Below are 21265 nucleotides of genomic sequence, written 5' to 3'. Positions count from 1 at the left end.
GGGGGAAGGGGTCGGTGCTGTGCCTCTCCTGAGGGAAAGAATAAAGGAAAATGCGAAAAAAGAGTGTGTATGTAGTCCCGTGCGTGATTGCAGGGGGGGGGGGGGGGGGGGCTGCAGCAAGCTTTCTCCCATCTCTTATCTCGTATCTGCGGCAGTGTGGGTTCTGTGGGCATTTCGTCATATGTGGTTATATCCATCCATCTACGCTGACCCGAGCTTTTGTTTTCTACCCTATCAGATGAACTAAACGCATGCGAACATACGGTGTTAGGTCAAGGATCTCGAACAGCTGCCATATAGGCATCAATTTGTGAACGAGCCCCATGTCATGCAGGTGCCGGCTGCATGAAGAACGTGGTTAAACACAACCGAGGCTTGCAACGTGCCTCTTAAGGCCAGTTTGTTTGCCTCATGGGAGACCATTTGCTCAGTGCCGAGTAAAATGCGGTTCATATATCAGAGTAGCTGCATATGTCACATGTAAGCATACCTCGAGGGTAATTCAGCAGGGAGCAAAAAAATTGAGGACCATAAGTAAACTGTGACAAGCTGTAGGAAAGGTTTTGCAGCACAGCATCTGGCTGAACAGGGCTTTGCCAGGTACATCTATTTGAGACGGTTCAGGTCTGAGAGTTAAATTGTAACCAGTGTCCATGAAAGTGAAGATGAGAGAAGCTGAAGGCATGCCTCATCCAAAGTGGGGGCGCCATCAATCTTTTGCACTTGGAGCTCAGTGGATGCCATCCTCTGGAGAAACCGGTAGTTCAGGCTTTGACAGAGGAACATCTGCATCACCTCCTATCTCTGCAGGTGATCTGTGTTAGATGTACTTTCAGGATGGTGCAGTACCTGTGCCAGAATGGGCAGTACCATTTTTTGCTTTTAAAAACGATACAGAACATATCGGGATGTAACTTTCTGGGACATTAAAGTGTAGAGCTAAAACAACTGAGGAATGTTTTCAAAGAATACAGGCCTCTGTAAAGGAAGGAATTAGCAATGCACCTGTCATAACATATTTTGTCTTGAACACATCTTACTATTTTTCTGGCTTTACTAAAACAGAAACCACACTTTGAAAAGATAGTTCATGAAAATAATTTAAAGGAAGTGGGAGAAACATGACTCTACAGGCATGCTTGGACTTCTTGACGTGTGATCTTAGTGTTCCCTTCTCCCAAACTTCATACTCCTTTCCAGGAGTTTGTTTTCTTTCCACATCTTAGCATGTTTGCCTTTCAGTTCCATTCTTTGTTCTACAGGTTAGGGATCATGCAAATAAAATGACATTCACACTGATGTTGTCACAGGAATAATCATACTCAGGCATATTTGCCCAGCTCCAGAGACTGAAGGTTACCAAGGATGAGTCAAAGAAGCTTCTGGAACAACCTTCTGACAGGTATGGAAGCAAAATACCTACACAGCTATAGGGCTTGATCAGTATGCGTGAGCAAATTAAAAGAAGTTTTATTAAATGTCTACCTGCAGGGGAACTGGAATTGATGACACATGAAGTCCTCTTGTCTTGTTTTTTCACAGTGAGTTGATAGTGGCCAGTCTCTGATTATACTTTCAAATATGTTGGAAGCAGGATAAAGTCTGATCTTCAGTTAAATGCTGCCATTTAAGTTTGTCTTTCCTCCTCTATCAGGGACAAGTCATTAAAGCGAAGATGGACAAAACCCATTGGCTTGTGCAAAGTGTTATGCGCTCTGGGCCTGGTGGATAAAAGTGCATGAAGAGTCCTTGTACTCCCACTGATTTCGGGTTCAGGTGACCTTATGGTTAAAGTTGCTAAAATGTGGTGAGAGAGTACTGCCTTACATGATCCATCTCTACTTCTACTGAATTTAAAGCCAAACTTTCCTAAATCTCACTGCTTGTAAGGAAAGTGACAGTCATGGCCTTCATGCGTGCACAGAGAAAATTATTGTGGTTGTCCCACTCTTCTCTTTTTTTCTGGTGTTTTGAGCCATAAGAAAGAGTAATGATTTGAAGAGTAGTCATACTGTAAAGTTGAAAAAAAAAAAGAAGAGAGGTTGAGAGGTATGCATTTCTCATAATGTTAACATCCTGCAGATCTTCCAAAATACGAATAAATGAAGGAGAAAACCAATAAAATCAATGCAGCAACATAGAAAAGAATCAGGCCACTTATGAGGGATGGAAGTGCTGAAGGACAATGGGTTTTATCTGCAGAATATAATGTTAAATAGCACTAATTTGAAGTTCATATGTGATTATGTGTGTGTAGGCATTAAAAAGAATTCAAAAGAGCAGCAAGAAAGACTTTCTGGCTTCTGCTGCACTATCAAGATTTCTGGACATAATTAAAAATGAAAAATGTTGTAGATGGAATCCACAATGAAATGCAAATATATATCAATCTTCAGTGTGCAAATGGAGAACACAAGCACCATTCTTTTTCCAGTGGTGAAATACTTAAACCAAAGACTGATTTTTGTGCTTAAATTCATGGAATTAAGTTATGCTGTTAATATGAAGTAAGAGAAATACCTGGCTACATTCATCACTGTGCTGAACATCATCCATTTGTACAGCTCTTCTGAAGTTGGTAGGGTTTACCATGTCCAGAGTGAAAACCTATAAATCCTTCCTTTCCTTAGCTGCATTAAAGGCTGTGTTATTGCAAGCCATGCCATATTCAACCCCTCAGGTATGATTCAGTTTGGGCAAGTGCCTGTTTGTGGCAGGGTGTCGTTGCCACCATGGCATTTAAGTTACAGAAACAGGGAGTGATTTAGGATACTGACATAGCTTAGAAATGGTTATACAGGTTCTGTCTGTACATTTAAATGACCTAATATAAGAATATCTTGGAAAAATTAGCATAGCATGCTGTAGCAAGATGCCTGTCACCATTTCCTGGAACAGATGCCGCAGATGTTCAGTATTGTGCTGGTGAAACTCACAGCTGGTTTTATTCTCCTCATGGTTTATCCTCCTCAAGGATATTTTAACAAATATATTGTATTGCTTGTCATGGATGACAGAAACTCTATAGCATAGAAGACTTTGTTGGAGAAAGGATGGTGGAAAACATCTGTGCTGTAAGTGTTACTGGATCAGAATGACCACAATTAATACTACCAATTAGAGAAGCCTTTTCCTTGTTGGCTCTTGTTAAGGCTAGAGTAGTGGGGCTAGCTGTGTGTCTGCTGACTGCTGAGTGTCCCTGAGGATCCTGTCAGGCTGGTGGTGGTGTTTGTCTCTACGGGAGGTTCATTCTGACTTCCAGCTGAAGCTAATACTGTCACTGCTGAAGCAATATGCTGGTTAAATATGAACTGAAGCTTCGTGAAGTCCACCATTAGGTAGTGTAGAGGTGTAACAGGTATACTCACTCCTGCAGCTTACCTTTGGGGCATATGCCAGTGTTTGGGGATGAAGTGATATTTTTCCTCTGCAAACACACCACCCACTGGAAAGTTGCGTTTAACTTCTTTCCCTTTCTCCTCCTTGTGAGTGGACTGAGGCCAGCTCTGTTTCCTCACGGTATCAATGTCAGACACCCTGCGGGGTTCCTGTGATAGTAACAGGACTGAACATGTCATTAATGTGTTTGACTGAGCATGACAAAACAGAGCGCTCAACTTGATGCTTCTAGTCATGGTGAGATGTGGGAATACAGTTGCTAAAGCACCATCCGGTCAAACCTTTCTTTTGCCTGTGTAAGTGATGACAGAATCTACAGAGTGTTGAAAACAAACAAGTTCTGCAAAGCTGTCTCCTTGACCTAATAAATAATGCCATCCCTGCAGGGCCCTATCAGTTCTCCTTTGGCTGTCACCTGGAGGTGGGTAAATGTGTTTACTTTGTATTTCTATTCTCACTGCATTAAAAAACAATTATTAAAAGAAAGTGCTCAAAATTTCTCTGATCATTACTGTAATTTTTGGACAGTTGTACCAACCAGTGAGGACAGAGAAAAACAGCACTGAACAGGATCTGCTAGGCGTATGCCATCCTCTAAAAGTTGTTGTTCTGCCCAGGAGAGTTGAGGTACCACACCTGAACAGAAATGCTGAACATCAAGACCTGCCCCAAGCCATCACAGCTGGCAGCCTGTGAGCAAAACCAGCCCAACTAACTTTGTGCAGTGCTGCTGACCAGGGAGCCCTTGACCCACAGAGTGATAACCCCGGCTGTGTCAAGTTCAGTGATCCCTGCCAGCGTTGTTCGTATTGGTTTGTAGGGATTTTCCCTTGGGGTCCTGACTTTGGTACTGCCTCCTGAGGTCTGCACTTAGGTTAGCTCATTCTTGCCCAAGCCCCTAGCTCAGTCTGCCTCCGGAAAAATGGGGAAAATTTGGCTCCTCAGTTCAGACAAGAAGACAAGAAGTGTTCCCGCCCTCACAGGGGCTTGCCAAAGCAGCCTTACAGATGGAAAGACACCCTGTAGAAACCCAAATCCAGCTCCTCTCAGACCAGAACAGAGACAGAGGTCACTGATGGTTGTTCACACTTGTCTATGGCTCTTGTGTGGGTGGTCACTAAAGCTGTGTTTAACATTATGGGTGTACTGCGTACTTCTCATTTGGGCTAAGTGGAGGAAAATGAAATGGTTGAAAAGGTAGACCCTGCTGCCCAAGGCGTGGAGCACATCAAGGCATTCCAGAGAAGAGGAGGCGTCATTTCCACGATACAGGGATAATGAACGGTCTTTAAGAATTCCCACCTCCTCTTCTTACTCCTTCCTGCTTCCTTCTCTTCTCTCTCCTTGGTTGCAAAGCTAAACCTTTTCATATTATAAACCTAGCACCATTCAATGTCTAGGGTTTCTTTCTCTTTTCTTTGGACACGTGAAAGAGTAAAATCGCTTTTCACCAGATATATTCACTCACCTTAGTGTGTTGGTCGCTTTTACATTGCCCACTAGGTGGCAGTAAGATGTTGTTATACCGATTAAAACAACTGGAGTGCATACTGCAAGTGCCCATCATGTTCTAAAACCTGGGGATCTGGTACCAGAAGCTTTTGTTTTGTTTTGGTTTTTAAATTATGAAACCCACAAGTGTAGGAAATGCAAGATGAAAAGATATATTCAATACTTAACAGCTACCCCAATTTCTGTGAACAATAAAGGTAATCAACCTTGTATAATTTTTCAGTGGGAAGTTTTCTCTAATATGTCTCTTAAGAGGAAAGAAATTGGAAGACTAAAGTAGTCTTTAAAGATTTTAAAGACTTTAAAGGAGGATGAAGTGAGACAAAAACTAGCCATAAGACTCTTGGTGAAAGAGGTGGAAACAAGTTACAGAAGATAACTTTTAACCCAGTCACTATGCAGTACTGAAATTGATTTTTGTTTCTACTTCCTTTTTGCTAGCTACATACATTTTTTTTTTTTCTGAGAGTTTAAGCAGAAGTCCAGAAAAGTATAATCTCTACTTTAACTAAGCCGAACATATTGAACCTTCATTCTTTTTTGCTGTTTCAGAAATCTCTTTGCTCCATTTAGAATTACTATAACTAAATTAAGACATTACCATTTTTTTATGGCAATATCCTCATCTGTTCCAATTCAATTCTGCATATATTTCAGAGGTTCAACTCTTTGAACATGTCAACTTGGTGTAGTGCAAGGACCTAGACATTTCCTTGCAAAGCAAAATTTTGTAGTTGGAAATGAAATAGACATAATATACTATAGGTATCACTCTTGAATCTCTTTCCATTACCTCATGTATTTTTCACAGTTTAATTTAGCATTTAAGCTGTATTGGTGGTGAACTGTACATGGATTTAAGTCAACACAAACCTCACCACTTCGTGAGCCAAAGCTCCTTCTCTGCTTTGGGCTATCAGCTTCACACGGGACCTTGAGAAGCCATGGCTCTGGGCAAGAGCCCATATTTGATCTACCACATCTAAACTTTAAAGAGTGCTGTTGTTTTCCCATAATTTAGGGGAAAAGAAAAAAACAAACAAACATAACAGCAAAACCCATGATGAATTACCATCTAAAAGCTTTGTGTATTATTGTTCGCTTACTTTTTCTTCTGAAGAACATTATTCATAAAAATTTAGACAAGTTTGCAGGTTTATGAACTCTTTAACTAAAAGCATAGGGATTTCAAGATAATAGATGTGTTCAAGATGCTACGCTTAAAATATACTGCTTGTGTGCAATGCATTTGTATGCTTATACCCTACGATCTTACTCACCACTACAGAATCAAAAAATGGAGGAAAACTTTTAGAAGAGACTAAAATTTCTGTGGTCGTGTGCAGCTGATTTGCTTGTATCTGCTGCTCTCTTCTTTAAAGGGTATGGTAAAGCATGGTGTGCAACATAACTACTGAAATTAAAAGGGTAAAAGCCAAAATACCGTGACCACTTTCTTCTGTATGGAACCTAGAGTGTTAAAGTGGTAAAAAAGTGGATTTGGTCATGCTGTAATATGAAAATAAAATCGCATCTCTGCTTCCAGCTGTTAAGCATGCACACAGTTCTTGTTGATGCATAGGGGTGCTCCCCATGCTTTCAGGAACAGCAAAACCACCCCAAAACGGGTACGGGTACGGGCAGGGCAGGGTGACTGTGGAGCTGCAGCCCTCTTGTCAGAATTCATCCCATCTGTGCTGTTCACCATGTGGGAGGCAGCGTTAAACACACCCTGTTTTAAAAAAAAAAAAAGATTTTAAAACTGCAAAACCTTCAAAGATCTTTAAGATGGCTGGCATTGGTAAGAGAAATAAAAAGCAGTGTTGACCTGCTGCACTGCTAGCTGTTAAATGGAATTTCTCCTCAGGCGTATGCTTTGAAATGCTTATTAAAAGTTGGCTGAGTGAGCTGAAGTTCCCAGTTAAAGAAGTTGATAACACAGAATAGTTTTGGGGGCAGAGTTCCTCTCTTAGACCTGGGTGTTGATTTCTGAGATTAGATTCCTGCCAGATGGTATTTTTAATGGAAACAAGACAGGCAGCACTTACAAAAAAAAAAAGAAAAAACACACCAAAAAGTCAGGTTCCATATCTCTTGATCTTCCTGTAGGAAAACAGTCTTCAACGTCGTTTGCAACATGTGCTGCTGTTTCACAGAGGGCTGATACCACGCTTTTATTCTTGGTGAGCCTGTAGCCATATTACAAGCAGACTGGAACATATGGCTGCTCAGCAATGAATAAGTTAAGAACTGCCCCATCAAAAATGCCCCAAATCGCCTCTTTTGTGATTCAATTTCTTTTACCTCTAAGGCCAGTTTACTTACTGGAAAAGTCAGAACCAGCTGTGGTGAGCAGGCTTGGCGGTGCCATGGGTTTTGTCTGCAGGTAGCAGCAGCGCGCCGTGCAAGTCGCCTGCTCCCGCACCTGGCACACAGCTCTGCGGGGCGTGCGAGAACAGGTCACCATAGGGAACGGCTGTTTGTGTTTACCAAATTATTTGTTAAGGATCAGCAGCTCATTGCAATCCCACGCCGTTTCGTGCTTCAGCACATCCACGTTTCTCATCTCGGTGCTCCTGGGCGCTTCTGATAATGCTGGGAGAGCTGCAGGGTGGTTATCAGGGGGGTGGTGGTGGGAAAAAACTGTCACCAGTAGCCCAGAGTACATCCCTCCTCCCAACGTCACTTAGTGGACACACTACCTAGACCTGTTTTAATGCTGGATGGGTGATTTTTTGAAAAATGAGGAATAAAGAGCCAACAGAAGATGCAGGTGACAGGATACGTAGAGGTCAGTAAGTGTGCTACCTCCTTCTGCACCCCCTCAAAAAAAAAAAAAAGCAAATCTGCTCTGTCTGCAGCCACAGAGGCTGGCTGTTTTTCAGAAGCTGCTAGGATTTTTGCTTTTAGCCTGAAACTCTGTGGTTTGAAGCCTGCTGTCGGTGCCGGTGCTGCTCTCACAAGTCAGCAGCGTGAGGTTTGCTCAGCGGTGGCGATATGCTTCTCGGCACAGCAGCAGAGGAAATAAATTGATAGAAACCGCCCCCGCTCTCTCATCCCCAATGGCACAGAAAAGCCCCAAACCTGTCAGGCAACCGGTTTCCTGGAATTTTGCAGATGTATCTTTGTCCCATCACAAAGACAAACTTGCAATATAACAAAAAAATCCACCTCAGCTGTAAGAGCTACCTGGAAGAAAGGCAGTGTTGAGTCTTCTGTGCAGCATTGCCAAATCCAATGCTAAAAAGTTGGGGGGGTTGAAATGGTAACAGGGATGGATTGAGGAGTGTCTTCTTTTTGCCATGGGTCAGAGTTGGCCTGTGGCCCTCCACTGTGGCTGTACACAAGTGCTGGATGCAGCTGCTTGGCATGAAAGATGAATGCAAGGAAACTGGCCTAGCTCTGGGCATCAGGACTTACACTGCACCAAGAGACACAAACACCGCTGAAATATTACATGAAATGAACATTAATGGAGAAAAAAAAGAGGAAACATTAGTGAGACGTGCTGGGCTGGAAACATTGCTGTGGCTGTTAGGTTTTAATTAGCTGGAAACCGTTCATTCACACTGTGCTTCTGTGCAGTGATTGTCCAAATGTGGTTGAGTTTGGGATCTAACGCGGCTGGGTTTTCCTTTCTTTATGAGTGCTAAGTACTGAAATATTTGTTATGCATGTGTCCTCCTGGCTGCTGGAGTGCTGTGGAGGGAGGTATTTTTGTACACTAAATTTTGCAGTAAATGATACTAGTTATTGACTAGTGGCACTTGCTGTAGCTCCAGTGACATAAACGGCCCCATCCAAAAAGCATTTCATCTGAAATGAATCGTTTGAATGCGTTTCCCAAGGAGAAAGTAGCACCAGCGTACCTGTTTCACATTTCAATTTTAAAAGATGTGTGAGCTGCAAAGCTCAATGCATGTGTTTCTATAGCACTCCATGTGCTCTGTGTCCATCCTTACGTCCTTGTACACACACAGGCACGGGTGTCAGTGACAAAACTCCAATTCATTAGTTTTCTTCCACTGGTAGCTTTTTCCTCATCAGTGGAGAACTATCTATTAATGTTAACATGCTTCATAAGATCTGCTTTCAGAGGCAAGAACATTTTTAATGTCCAGTCTTACGTCACATGCATGGATACACACCTACCTGCTCAGAGCTAACTGGAACATTGCTAACCTGATTATACTGGCGTATTTTTGGGCATCACTGTGTGATCTGTTTTCCAGCTTGTTGTCTGGAAGTCTTTATCTTTACTGTCTTATCTGTCTGATGCCTTCTGGAAACAATTTTCTCTTTACACCACTTCATAAAATTCGGTATACACTATACTGCAGCTAGGACTGGAGGTTTCGGGCCACTTGTCACATTTTGTAATGAATTTTGTGATTGAATTCTTTTACAGATAGCATTTCATACACGCAAAACAGTGTCTAAGATCCCGATGTTTTTTAATTTATTGTATGTATAAAGCTCTAAGGACTTGTGCCATATTCTGAGGAGGTGAGTTGCTTTGTCACTGAAACTGGTACGTTTATATATTTCAAGGCATTAAGTGAAAAATCAGAAAAGGGCTAAGGTAAAAACAAGCCTGTTAACATAAAAACAAGCAAAATTAGAAAGCACTGAAGTATGTTTGCAAAGTTAAATCTTGTTTGGAATAACCAGATTAATTTGGAATAACTACCAGATCTGTTGCCAAATGACTGGATGCTATTAGAAGAAGTCTGTCGCTGGCATTCATTTGTTTAACATCTCAGGCTTTAGATGAGTAACCATAACAATAAGATGATGAACCCAGAATCATCAAGGGAAGGGTCAGTGCAGCTGTGTGGGTTCAAACTTTTCATCAATGGGCAATCCACAAGAGTTGCAAATGGAGTGAAAGCCAACTTGCCATAGCTAAGGAGAAAGGCATACACATCCCCTTCGCATAAATCCTGTGTACTGAAGGACCACAGAAAATGAAAATGGCAATTTGACACCAGTTTTTAAAGGGACTTCAGGAAAGATCCTGAAGGTCCTGAAGAAGCAACATTTCTATAGGATGAAAGGAAAGATCCCCTCTGGGACTGATCAGTAGCTAAGAAGGGGATGGGAAGGGTGGGAATAGGTGGGCGGCTACTTCAGTAGGAGAATGTAGCATATGAAATACCATAGGGGTCTGTGCTAAGATCTGTGATGTCCGGCATACTTATTAGTGGCCAGGAAAACGTCCTAAATAGTGATGCACTAACTGTTTCTTTAAGTTATTAACAGTAGGAAAAATAAAAATCTGCCTTACAAAATGTAGAAAAATCTCACAACACCAAGTGACATTGCAGTGAAATGGCAGCATGCAATCAGAGCCAACAAGTACAAAATAACAAACGCGGGACAGAATCAACCCAACTGTACATTGCTGAAGATGGGCTTTAAATTACCCGTTGCCTCTCAGGAAACAGAGCTCAGATTGGCTAGGAGTGATTCTAAGAAATGTTGGCTTGGGCAGAGCGATGTTCAAAACAGCAAACAGATTGTCAGAAATTACTAGGAAAGACATAGAAAACAAAATCATTTTGTTGTGCAGTCACCTCTTGATTACTGCAGGCAGTTCTGGTCTCCCTGTCTAAGAAAGCACAGAGTTGAGCCATAAAGGAACAGGGGAAGCTGACAAGTATTTGCAGAAATATGGAGTGGCTTCTGCATTGAGACTGATTAAATAGATTCCTCAGAGGGAAAAAGAGAAGGTAGAAAGGCATGTGATGGCCATGTTTGAAATCATGAGTGGCACAGGGAAAATAAGTAGCAGATGATTATTTGTGTTTCTCAGAGAACAAGAATGAGGGACATCACGTAAAATTATTGGGTTGCAGTTTAGCAAACAACAGTAAACATTTTCCTCATGATGTGCGATTATGCTGGAACCATCCTCACAGCGTCCTGTGGGTGTCAAGGGTTTGGACGGGCTCAAAAGTGACCAAAGTAAAAGGAAAAATAAAGCCATCCAGGGCTATGCAGCACAGAGATGATGTCTCTGCTGCAGGAGTCCCCTGGGTGGCTGGCTGCTGGGCACAGAGCAGGGAAAAGGCCTGCACAATGACTCTTTTTAAAAGATTATTTCCCTTAGCATCTGCTACTGGCTCCTGTCAGCAGCAGGACACTGGACCAAAAATGGGCCTTCAGTCTGATCCGATATAATTCTTCTGAGTAAATTTTTTTTTTTTTTTTTTTTTTTTTTTTTTTTTTTAATGAGGGGTCAGCCTGGGAGAAAGGCATGTGAAATACCCCAGAGACCCATGAGTTCTGTACTGATATAATGTAGATGTAGCCTGGATTTCCCCTCAGAGTCCCAGAGCAGAAAGTAGCTAACATTGATCCAGCCACGTGAAAGAGGGAGAGCCCTGAGGACTGCTCTGATGAAAAAAAGAGCCCCATGCTTTTGGGTGTTGAATTCAGGTCCCCAAAGGATGAGGAAACAAAATGAACACTGGTGCAGCACCTTGCACGTGGTCCCACGGCGCATCTTGGTGGGATGAAAAGAGTAATTTGGGAAAGGTAAAGTGTGCTGGGCAAGCATGACACACGGCCTCCCTCGGCCTGTAACTCAGCGCGTTGTAGCTCCCTGAAGAGAGATGGCTGGCTCCCCTTTTTTGCGCTGTATGTGGTATTGCTCTGATTGCTTTCTGAGCCTCTGCACAGCAACAAGCTGTGGTTGGGGACTGCCTCTTCAAACCAGTGACAAAATTGCTCTGTAACTAAAAGCACAACCGTGAGCACTGTATTTCAGCGTGACGGTAACGTCAAGCTGGAGTTAAATTGAATGTCTGTTTCTTCAGGGAGGGTAAATTTAATCAGGTGCTCAAAACGAAATTAAGGTGGAAATCAGTTTGGAAACACACAAGAATTATAATCCAGCTAATGTCCTGAGGTAATATTGGGAAGAAATAGGAAGAAATTTGCTTTCATGTAACATGAAAAATAGTTTCTGTGGGAGGGAGCTGCACTTAGCTTGCCATAGCCCTGCATTTCCTTCAGGGAACAGTCACAATGTGCTGCCCTTGCACCATTTGCTTCCCCTTCATTACAGCGATACCAGGAGGTTTTACAGCGTACGCCAGCCTGTCAGGGTTTCTGTTGTGGTGTTATTTCCTAACCTGGCCGTTAAACTGGAAGCATTTTCCCAGCCCAGCTTGAAACAGGACTGCTGGCCCACGAAGGAATGTTGCTTTTCCTTTAGAAACACAGGCAAACAGGGAGTGTGTGCTGCCTGGGAATAGAAAATGGATCCCACCTTGGGCTGTGGTGGTGGTGGTGGTTGGATTTTAACATCCATGCAATTTAATTACTGTGAGGGAGCAGTGTGGCCTTGTTCAGCCTGGCTGGAAAGGGCAAGTCCTTCCCCTGCTGATTTCCTCCCTGCACAAAGGGAAAGCTTTGGGGGAGTCGTGGCTTAAAGGCACTGCAGCTGTTCTTGTCCCCAGGGTGTTCCTCCCTGACATGAATTTGTCTCTTTTATTGATGGAGAACTTGGAGACGGTGGCTGGAAGCTGCAGCCATGGTTTGGTGTAAAAGGGAAATGTGCTTCTCTGATATCACCTGGAATTGCATTCAGCTTGAACCAGCACGATGCCTTGATCTGCTATGACCCATATCCATCAGGAGTTATTAGCTAATTGAATTCAGAAGGTAACTCCCTAACTGTTTTCAAACTAAATTAACTTGCTTCAAGGGACCAACTCATGTTTGTATTTCCACAGAGATAATGGGTTTAGGCTTCAACTGAAACCTTGCCAGATAATGAGGAAAAAATAAATCAATGACCTCATTCTTATCTGGTCTTAACAGGCAGGCTTTCCTTTGCTAAAAGTGACCCTGAAATTGCCTGGATTGATTCGCACAAATACAGGGTGCCACATCCTGCAAAGCAGAGCCATTCTGTGAAACACTTTGCTCCAGGAGGAGTGCTAATCCAGGCATCAGCAGAGGTGGAAGTGTTTGAAACACTGCTTTTCTTAGAGTCAAAGTGAACACTTCTGAGAAATTCAAATGCATGGTAAGATAAAGAGTTAAGGAGGAAATCGGCTTCAATACTAATTAGAGGGGAAAAAAAACATTACAGTTGTGCCTGGGACTGAGTGGTCTCCATAGGCATATGCTTCTCTGATTATTTAATTATCTGCCATTGTTAAATAAGAAATGCTTTTCAGGTATTAAAGGGAGATCACTACCTGCTGTGAAGTGGGGTAGCTGTATGGGTAGAGATCTTGCCTTTGGTATCTTGGAAAAGGTAGACAACTCAGAGATGTGCCCCTCCAGTACTGTATACCTCCTTACTCTCTGTATGAGACTCTCAAGTGACGGATTAAATCTTCAGGTAATAAATATGATTAATAACAATTTAACAAAATATATGAGGCAATTTATTCAAGTACACAGAGGTAAGAGTCAAGAGTTCTTAACTACTGGTGAAGAATCCATAAAACCTACTCTTAAAGCCTATGTAAGAAGATTGAATTTTTATAGTAGCAACAGCAGTAGTACCAGTAGCAAACACTTCGGTCAAATAAAAGATGTGAAATTTTAGGGAGAGAGAGTATATTTTATTAAACCAGTTGATATAGGTTTTTTAGAAGTATTGCTTCTTTTAACATTGAACTTTATTGGAAAAGATACCTATAGGCAAAACTTGTGCCTTTCTGCTAAAAGGCTGGTAAACATATTCTGAGCAGGGGATTGGACCACATGAGCTGCCTTCCAACTTCAACCAACCTGTGATTTTGTAAACTTTGAATACATTTTTTACTCAGAGGTTAGGACCTTCTTGTGAGAACAGGAGCAGAGAACAGAGCCCTGGTGTTCTGCAGAGTTAGTAAAAGGTGACTGCAAAAAGGTTCACTTTACCGAGTCAACATGGGCTCCTTGAGATCCTTAACATTTTGCCCTTTTTCTGAACAATCAAAGCCCCATGCAGCTTGCATGCAGCCTTCCTCCTGGGGAGTCACTGTAATTCCAGATTTATCAACCAGCCTGCCATGCAAACTGTGAAAGCTTAGCCCGTGGCCATAAGTGGCTACCCTATATTTCACCTCACCTGGCTATACCTGCTTAAAGGCCAGACTTTTTAGCTCTGGTGCAGTTGTGGCTGATTTTTTTTTTTTTTTTTTTTGTTTTTTTTTTTTTGAAGCTGAACTGACCTCTCATATGTATTTGCAGGTTTGCATGTGCTGGCTCAACAGTTTCAGTGTTGTGCTCCATTGAGTGTTGTCAGCACGGCCAAAAGAATAAGTGAACCTATTAGGGAGGTGGTTTGATCTAAGCATAAAATTAATTAATTCTAGTAACATCGCAGGATGAAGTAAAATGGACACAACACTCCTAGGGAAAAAAAAAGAAAAGGATGCAAAAATTAAATATCATGACTCTAAGACAGAAGCTGAAAATATTCTATGTAGTGCATTTTCTTTACCCAGTATGTGCATCAGGAATTTTTCTTTTGAAATGGAAATATTTTTGAAAATATTTCAATTTAAAAAATAAACAAAAATGTCATACTTCATACTTAAAACCTTATTATCTTTTATATTTTGTTTCTTCAGAAATTATGGTTAAAACAAATGTTAAGATGAAAAAATAGGTGTTTGAAAAGCTAGATTCAGACATTGTCTTCAAGCAGTTGCCATAACTTCTAGGTGACAACTTGAAGACCTTTTTATTGTCAGAGTATATTAGGAGTGAAGAACTGAGACTTGCACTTCAGGGGAGTTGTGGGAGATTTTCTGCCAAGGAAAGTGAGGACCTGAATATCTGCACCTGGTGGAAAACTAGTCACAAACTACACAGAATGAAACCTGCTGACAAAATAAAAATAATAAAAATAATCAAAACCACGCTCATGGTGAAGAAGTTTGTGAAGAATTGGCTACTGTTTGACTCTAAACCATAAATACATAATTTCATCAAAGTTGCTCTAGTCAGCTAGATACACAGAAGCAAGATATTTATCTAATATGCAAGCCACAACTTCGACTCTGACCATAAAGCTTTCATCTTTGTTTAAGTTGTTTTGTGGAAATCAGACACTTCCTTTCCTGTAAGCTGTTGCACTGTCCATATAATGCACTCCTGAGCAGGATTCACTCAACAACCAGCACTCCATCAGTTTTATCGATGGCCATCAATTGTCAGCAATTATAGAAAGCAATTTCCCAGCCTCTGGACATCTATTGTATTTGAGTAATTTTTTATTTTATTTGGGGCATTTTCTTCCTGCATGAAGCTTATGTGAGCTCACAGATGTGCACACTTGGACCCCAAACAGACATATCTGGTCCCTTTCTCATTTCTGGTCCTGCAACTAAATGAGATTGAATTATCCCAAATGATAAGACCGAATGTCGAAAACAGATTGAAAAGGAAGTTTGGATTCCTACAGCTTGGGGTTTTGTGTTTGGATCCTCTGCAGCCTACTAAGGTACAAGCACTCAGTGAAGCTTTTTCCACACTTGAGATACTCATTACTGCTTGTTGTTTTCTCTCTCATTTGCAACCTGGTTCCTAAAAAGGTGGGAGTTTGCCCGACAGCCTTTCCCTCGCAGGCAGCATTAATGAGGTCTTTCTCTTCTACCCACACCCTATTTTCCGGAAATGTGTAGGAACTTAATGTCTTTGAGACTTCTTGCCTGTCGTATTAGAAGAAAATTGGCCAACAGGCTCACAAAAGGTTAGGAAAGAGACACTGAAATGAAAGACAAACAGGCACAGATGTATACACCAAGCCAGCGTTGTTTCATGGCCTTATTTCCCTAAGAAATGTTAGCATTTTAGTTTTTACTCTTAAACTAAGAACTGAAGCTGATTAAAGGAAGGTCCAGGGAGAAACTGTGTTTTTCTGCTCATGCAGGTCTTTGGGACTGGAAACCTTCATGACAGGGGCTGAAGGAATCTGGCTTCTGGTGCCAAGGTCTTTCCTGTGCTTGATCATTTTGGGTTACCTGAACATCACCCTTGGGTCCTGTTGACCCACGAGGAGACTAAACAGGTTTATTCTCACATTAGCTGACTCTCCCTTAGTCTACATCTCTTGGTGGTCTTGGTTTGAATTCCCACCAGGGCACCCACTTGGTGTGAAGGAGGACATCATTAGCATGGGTCAGTGTGCATAAACATTCAACTAATTTAGTCCTTTAACAAAATATTCAGAGTTTTGTTTTCCTCTGGATCTTGCTTGTAATGATCCTTCTTTCTCCCCCTTTACATACTCAAATGTCATAAGCCTGAATAGATGAAACCACTTGTGAAAGTGCTAGTATCCAAATCAAAAAGTATCAAACTTTTTCCCTTAGAGGCTTTAGACTGGGCCATCCTTTATTTTTCCTCTTCAACCTACATATGAGATTTTGGACCAGATTTTTGGACTTGGTGTCAGGATTTTCTATTAATTAATTAATTAATTAATTGTGTTGTAATTCCAGCTCCTTGTGCTATATAAATCAGGGAATGCTAGCTTGAAGGCAGTAGGTGATTACAGATTTTTTAATGTTTAACTTTCAGAGATACTGCTGCCAGAAAAGTGGATAGACTTACAGGTTTTTGGACTTTCATTTGTTTAATGTGCCAACAAAAATGCATCAAAATAGCTACAACTTACTGAAGATGGAAAACACAAATCTAATGTGGAGTTGGTACTCATAATTGTGTTCAAATTTTGCTTTAATAATGTTGTCCATATTTGCAATACTGTAAATGTGAAAATGAATTTGGTTTGAAAGAGTGGCAGTGTGAAGCAGCATATCATTTTGTTTTTGTTTGTGCTGTACTCTGCATAATTACTGTGATTATGTATATTAGGCTGTTCTGTGTAATGACACCAGAAGGTAGATAACTGTCAATAACTGTAGCAGTTTATATACAGCTTGCACCATCCTCAGAAGTGCTTTGAAGATCATTTAATGCTGCTGATTTACCCATAATAGGTCAGAAATTATTGCTGGTGTTTCCAGAAAGTCTACCCAGAAGAGATGTCTTCCAGAAAAAAAAAACAAGTGGTTGTTAAAACAATAAGAATTTTGTGTCTGAGAAAATAGAGAGCAAAAAAAAAGGGCTCACACTCTCAAAAAAAGAAAAATCTTTAGCTAGCTAATAGGGCTAATATCAATATAATATGACAAAGAGCTACAGCAGCTTTGAAATCCTTGGAGGTGTATTTCAGTTCAGATGATATTTAGCAGAGAAATTTCAAATATGCTTAATCCTATTTATTTGTTTTTCAACAGAACACATTTACATGTACTGACCTAAAACTGTAATTTTTAAATGATGTTAAACAGAAACACATTGTTAATAGAGAAGACAAGCTGGGGAGGGAATGCAGGTGGAAACCAGAGTCAGGGTTAAGTAGGCATGAAATAAAATATTTGTTAAACACAGAGGTTCAAAGGGAAGTTGGTATTAAGAAGGTGATTCCTTCAAATTCTCAGGAAAAAAAGAAAAGTTGCCTTTTTTGATGAATAACATAATTGTTAGTGGTAATATTATGTTAATTACAGCCTTCAGCCATTTTTCTAAGAGGACTTTGCATAGTAATGGGGGATGTGGCCATGGTGTTAAGGCTAGCACTCCCACATCTCCAGCTCTGTGTGGTGGCTGCTCCCTGTCACCCACTTGCAATGGGTGAGCCTTTCTCAGCACCAAAAAATTGCGTAAGGCTTCTTTTCTCCAAAAGAAACATGGGTGGATGGATAGTGACTCACTTGTCAGAAAAGTTTGGAAACTAGTCGCTGAAAGCAAAAGTGGAGTTGTCTGGGGAGATGAACAGGAGGCATGGGGTATAAGGCTGTCGTGATTCACTTCTGTATTTTCTGCTCTGTGTACTCTTCAAATTAAGACTCAGTTCTGTGGGAAGGAATGCCTGAGTGACACTGCTAGCTAGATGTCCTCAGCCCTGGTGAAGCAGGAATGTTGTTGCTAGATAAGAGTAATTTCTCTGAGAGGATCCATTCTTTCTTTACTTCTCCTTGGATTTACTCTGAAGTTCAAACTGCATGAAAAATGTCAATGTCATTTTTAGCTCTGCTTCAACAGGCATGGTTTGACAGGGTTGATTTAAGATGCACAGTCTGTGTGGGATACACTGTTATTTATCATGTATTGATCTGGCAATAATAGCCCGTGCTTTTGTGAGATTTAACAGTCATAACTCCTTTTTTGGTTAGTGAAACTGACCTGCCACTTGCAATTTATCCAAAATTCAGTAGCACAACTTATCGTGGATTTGAGCTAGCACATGCATCCTGCTCTATTTTCTTTTTCACCCCAATCAGAGTAGCTATAAATATATAGGGGACTAGAACAGGTTGTATGTAAGATCCTCTCCTTGACCTCTATTTGATGTGACTCTGCAATCACATGCCTTGTGGGATTCTTGGTTTTGCTATCATGCAAGAGGTCAGAAAGTAATTAAACATTTGCTATGGTGGTTCTGGCAAAAGGTCATTTAGTTCTCTCTGAAAGTTGGCAGAATTAATTTTTCAGTCTTTAGTGCAGCCACAGGTAAACATATTTTTCTGAGTGATGTGAAATTATGATTGTTGCTTTATTGATTGATGTGTTTTTCAGTCAAGCCCACTTTTACTGTGTTGACTTTGTAGAGTATTTAAACTATCAGAATGTTGTTTTGTCTTTGTTGGTCACCTCAAACATAATTGTGCTCTTCAGATAAAAATGTTTTTTTTTTTTTTTTTTTCTTTTAAAGTCACAAAACTTGCAAAGCATTTTTTATCAGCATGTGATCCTAGGGAAGAATGCTGTTTTAATTTAAAACTCAAATCAAACCCTCCCCTTAATAAGCAGGGTCAGAAAGTGCACTCAAATGACAGAACATCGATTAGAAAAGATAAAATTAGTCTGAAATCGAGAATTAATTCAGATGGTGAGATTTAACTGGAGTCTAGTCATCTAAGGCAAGTAGCTGGACTGTCACTGTAAGAACATAACAGAACAGAATTTGAGCAGAACAAGTTAGTAAGTTGTCTATCAAATTCCAGGATTTGTAACAAAATAAAAATAGTAAAATGACTTATTTTTTCTTTTTAAAATCACACTGACAACTAGCACTATGATAATGCAAATCCAAGTTTTAAAGCAACTCTCCAATGAACAATGATGCTCCCTGCCTAGGTCTGTCCCATCGCAATGGATTAAATATGATTGGCTTCATAGGGATTTAAGCATGTGTTTAGTATGAGCCCTCATCATAGAATCGTAGCATATCCCTAGTTGAAAGGGACCCACAAGGATCATTGAGTCCAAATCCTGGCTCCACACAGGACCACCCAGAAATCAGACCATGTGTCTGAGAGCATTATCCAAACACTTCCTGCACTGGCAGGCTCAGTGCTGTGACCACTGCCCTGGGGAGCCTGTCCCAGTGCCCGAGCACCTCTGGGTGAAGAACCTTTCTCTATCACCCAGCCTGACCCTCCCCTGTCCCAGCTCCATGCCGTTCAGAAAGATTACATCACCTTGATTCCATTGGTCACGGTGGATAACCTTGTCATAAAAGGACAGGGACAAAAGGAAATTAAGGCAGGGACACCTTCCATTAGATCAAGTTGTTCAAAGCTCCATCCAATCTGGCCTTGAACGTTTCCAAGGATGAGACAAACATAACTTCTCTGGGCAATCTGTTCCAGTGCCTCACCATCATCATCATGAAGAATTTCTTCTTTATATCTAAGCTAAATCTACCCTCTTTTAATTTAAAACCATTACACCTTGTTCTGTCTTCTATCACTACACTCCTTGATAAAGAGTCCCTCCCCATCTTTCTTGTAGGCCCCCTTTAAATATTGGAAAGCTGATATAAAGTCTCTCCAGAGCCTTTTTTTTTCTTCTGGAGGCTAAACGACCCCAACTCTCTCACACTATCTTCACAGGAGAGATGCTTCATCCCTCTGATTATCTTCCTGGCCCTCCTCTGGACCCACTCCAACAGTCCTTGGTCCATGGTCCATGTCCTTCTTGTGCTGGGAGCCACAGAGTTGAATGCGGTATCTGGGTGGGGTCTCACAAGAGCAGAGTTGAAGGGGAGAATCACTTCCCTCCACCTACCTTCATCTCTTCTGATGCGGCCCAGGATATGATTGGTTTTCTGAGCTGCAAGTATACATTGGCTCATATTCAGTCTTTTATCCACTGGCAACCCTAAGTCCTTCACTGCAGGGCTGCTCTCAATCCACTCATTGCCAAGCCTGTATTCCTGTTTGGGATTGTCCTAACCCAGCTGTGGGACCTTGCACTTGTCCACATTGAACTTCATGAAGTTTGCTTGGGCCCATGTCTTAAGTCTGTCGAGGTCCCTCTGGATGGTGTCCATTCAAGTCCAATTTCTTCTTGGTAGTTTGTGAATGTGGGTTTTATATTTAGTGTGCAGTGAGCAGAAATCTCTTGGGCACTCCTCCAGATTAAGTACACCTATGTTTTGGTACTCAGATGGGAGCTGTGGTTCACCATGGCCTTCTGGAGTGACTGGTGAGGCTGGGGCTGATTTTGTTCACATGTACCAGATGTCTGAACAATTTCTTCAGCCACTGCCAACCCTACTTCCCCACAAGTTTGCTAGGTGAAGAATCCTTATGTCTTTATGCTTTTTTTTTTTTTTTTTTTTTTTTTTTTTCTTCCCCCAGATGGCAGACAATTTGTAAACTTTGCTAGCTGCTGCCCTGCTATTAACTCTCTAGTTCTGAAAACTCCTTTATCACAGCTTTTATTCTGTATTTTCATTCCCAAGGTAATTTTTGTTGTTTATATAGAAGTATGTGGCAAAAAGGAAGTCACACAGGTGGAATTAATAGCCTCACTCTGTGCTGTGCCTCTCTAGGGGATATAAGTAGCTCTCAGAGTGCTTCCTATGTGGTCGAGCATACAAAGTGTACCTGAAAGGTTTAGATGTACAGCTTCATTCTGTTTTTCAGGAGATCTCACATGAAAGTCTGCCTTGTTTTGATGCATGAGACTTTACTGGTGCTGCTTGCCTAAACTAAATTCTCCAGCATAAAATCAATCAGATATAGTCAAACTTCTATAGTGGAAATTCTAAATGTCATTCACTTACTTGCAAGGACATTACAGATCTTTTTTTTTTTTTTTTTTCTTTTTTTCTTTCTTGACTTCTTAAAAATAGTGAGTTACTTGCACTCCTTGGAATATGAATAAAAAAAAGAAGAAAAAAAAGGCATCTAGGAAAACTGATATTTTCTGATTCTTTTTCTCAATTCTGGATATTAAATTATAGCCAGTACTCATACCTAACATAAGAAAAGACTTACAATGTCAGACCAAAGACCGCTTATGCAGGTATGAAGTACATTTG

General features: G+C 41.1%; 1 protein-coding gene across 1 annotated transcript in view; it reads right to left on the bottom strand.

The window, feature by feature from the left end:
• Positions 1-20071, bottom strand: part of PRDX4 (peroxiredoxin 4) — a gene marked incomplete at its 5' end in the record, with an annotated part of 28655 nt that extends 8584 nt beyond the window's left edge. Inside the window, one exon of the mRNA XM_082784745.1 lies at positions 20005-20071. Coding sequence (XP_082640871.1) covers positions 20005-20071 — 67 coding nt within the window. The remainder of the gene's footprint in view (positions 1-20004) is intronic.
• Between the last annotated feature and the right edge of the window lie 1194 nt (positions 20072-21265).

The sequence above is a fragment of the Aythya marila genome (genome assembly GCF_965140915.1).
Source record: "Aythya marila genome assembly, chromosome: 1".
Classification (NCBI taxonomy): Eukaryota; Metazoa; Chordata; class Aves; order Anseriformes; family Anatidae; genus Aythya; species Aythya marila.
The sequence above is the reverse complement of the archived record's forward strand: the minus strand, read 5'-3'. Positions and strand labels throughout refer to the sequence as shown.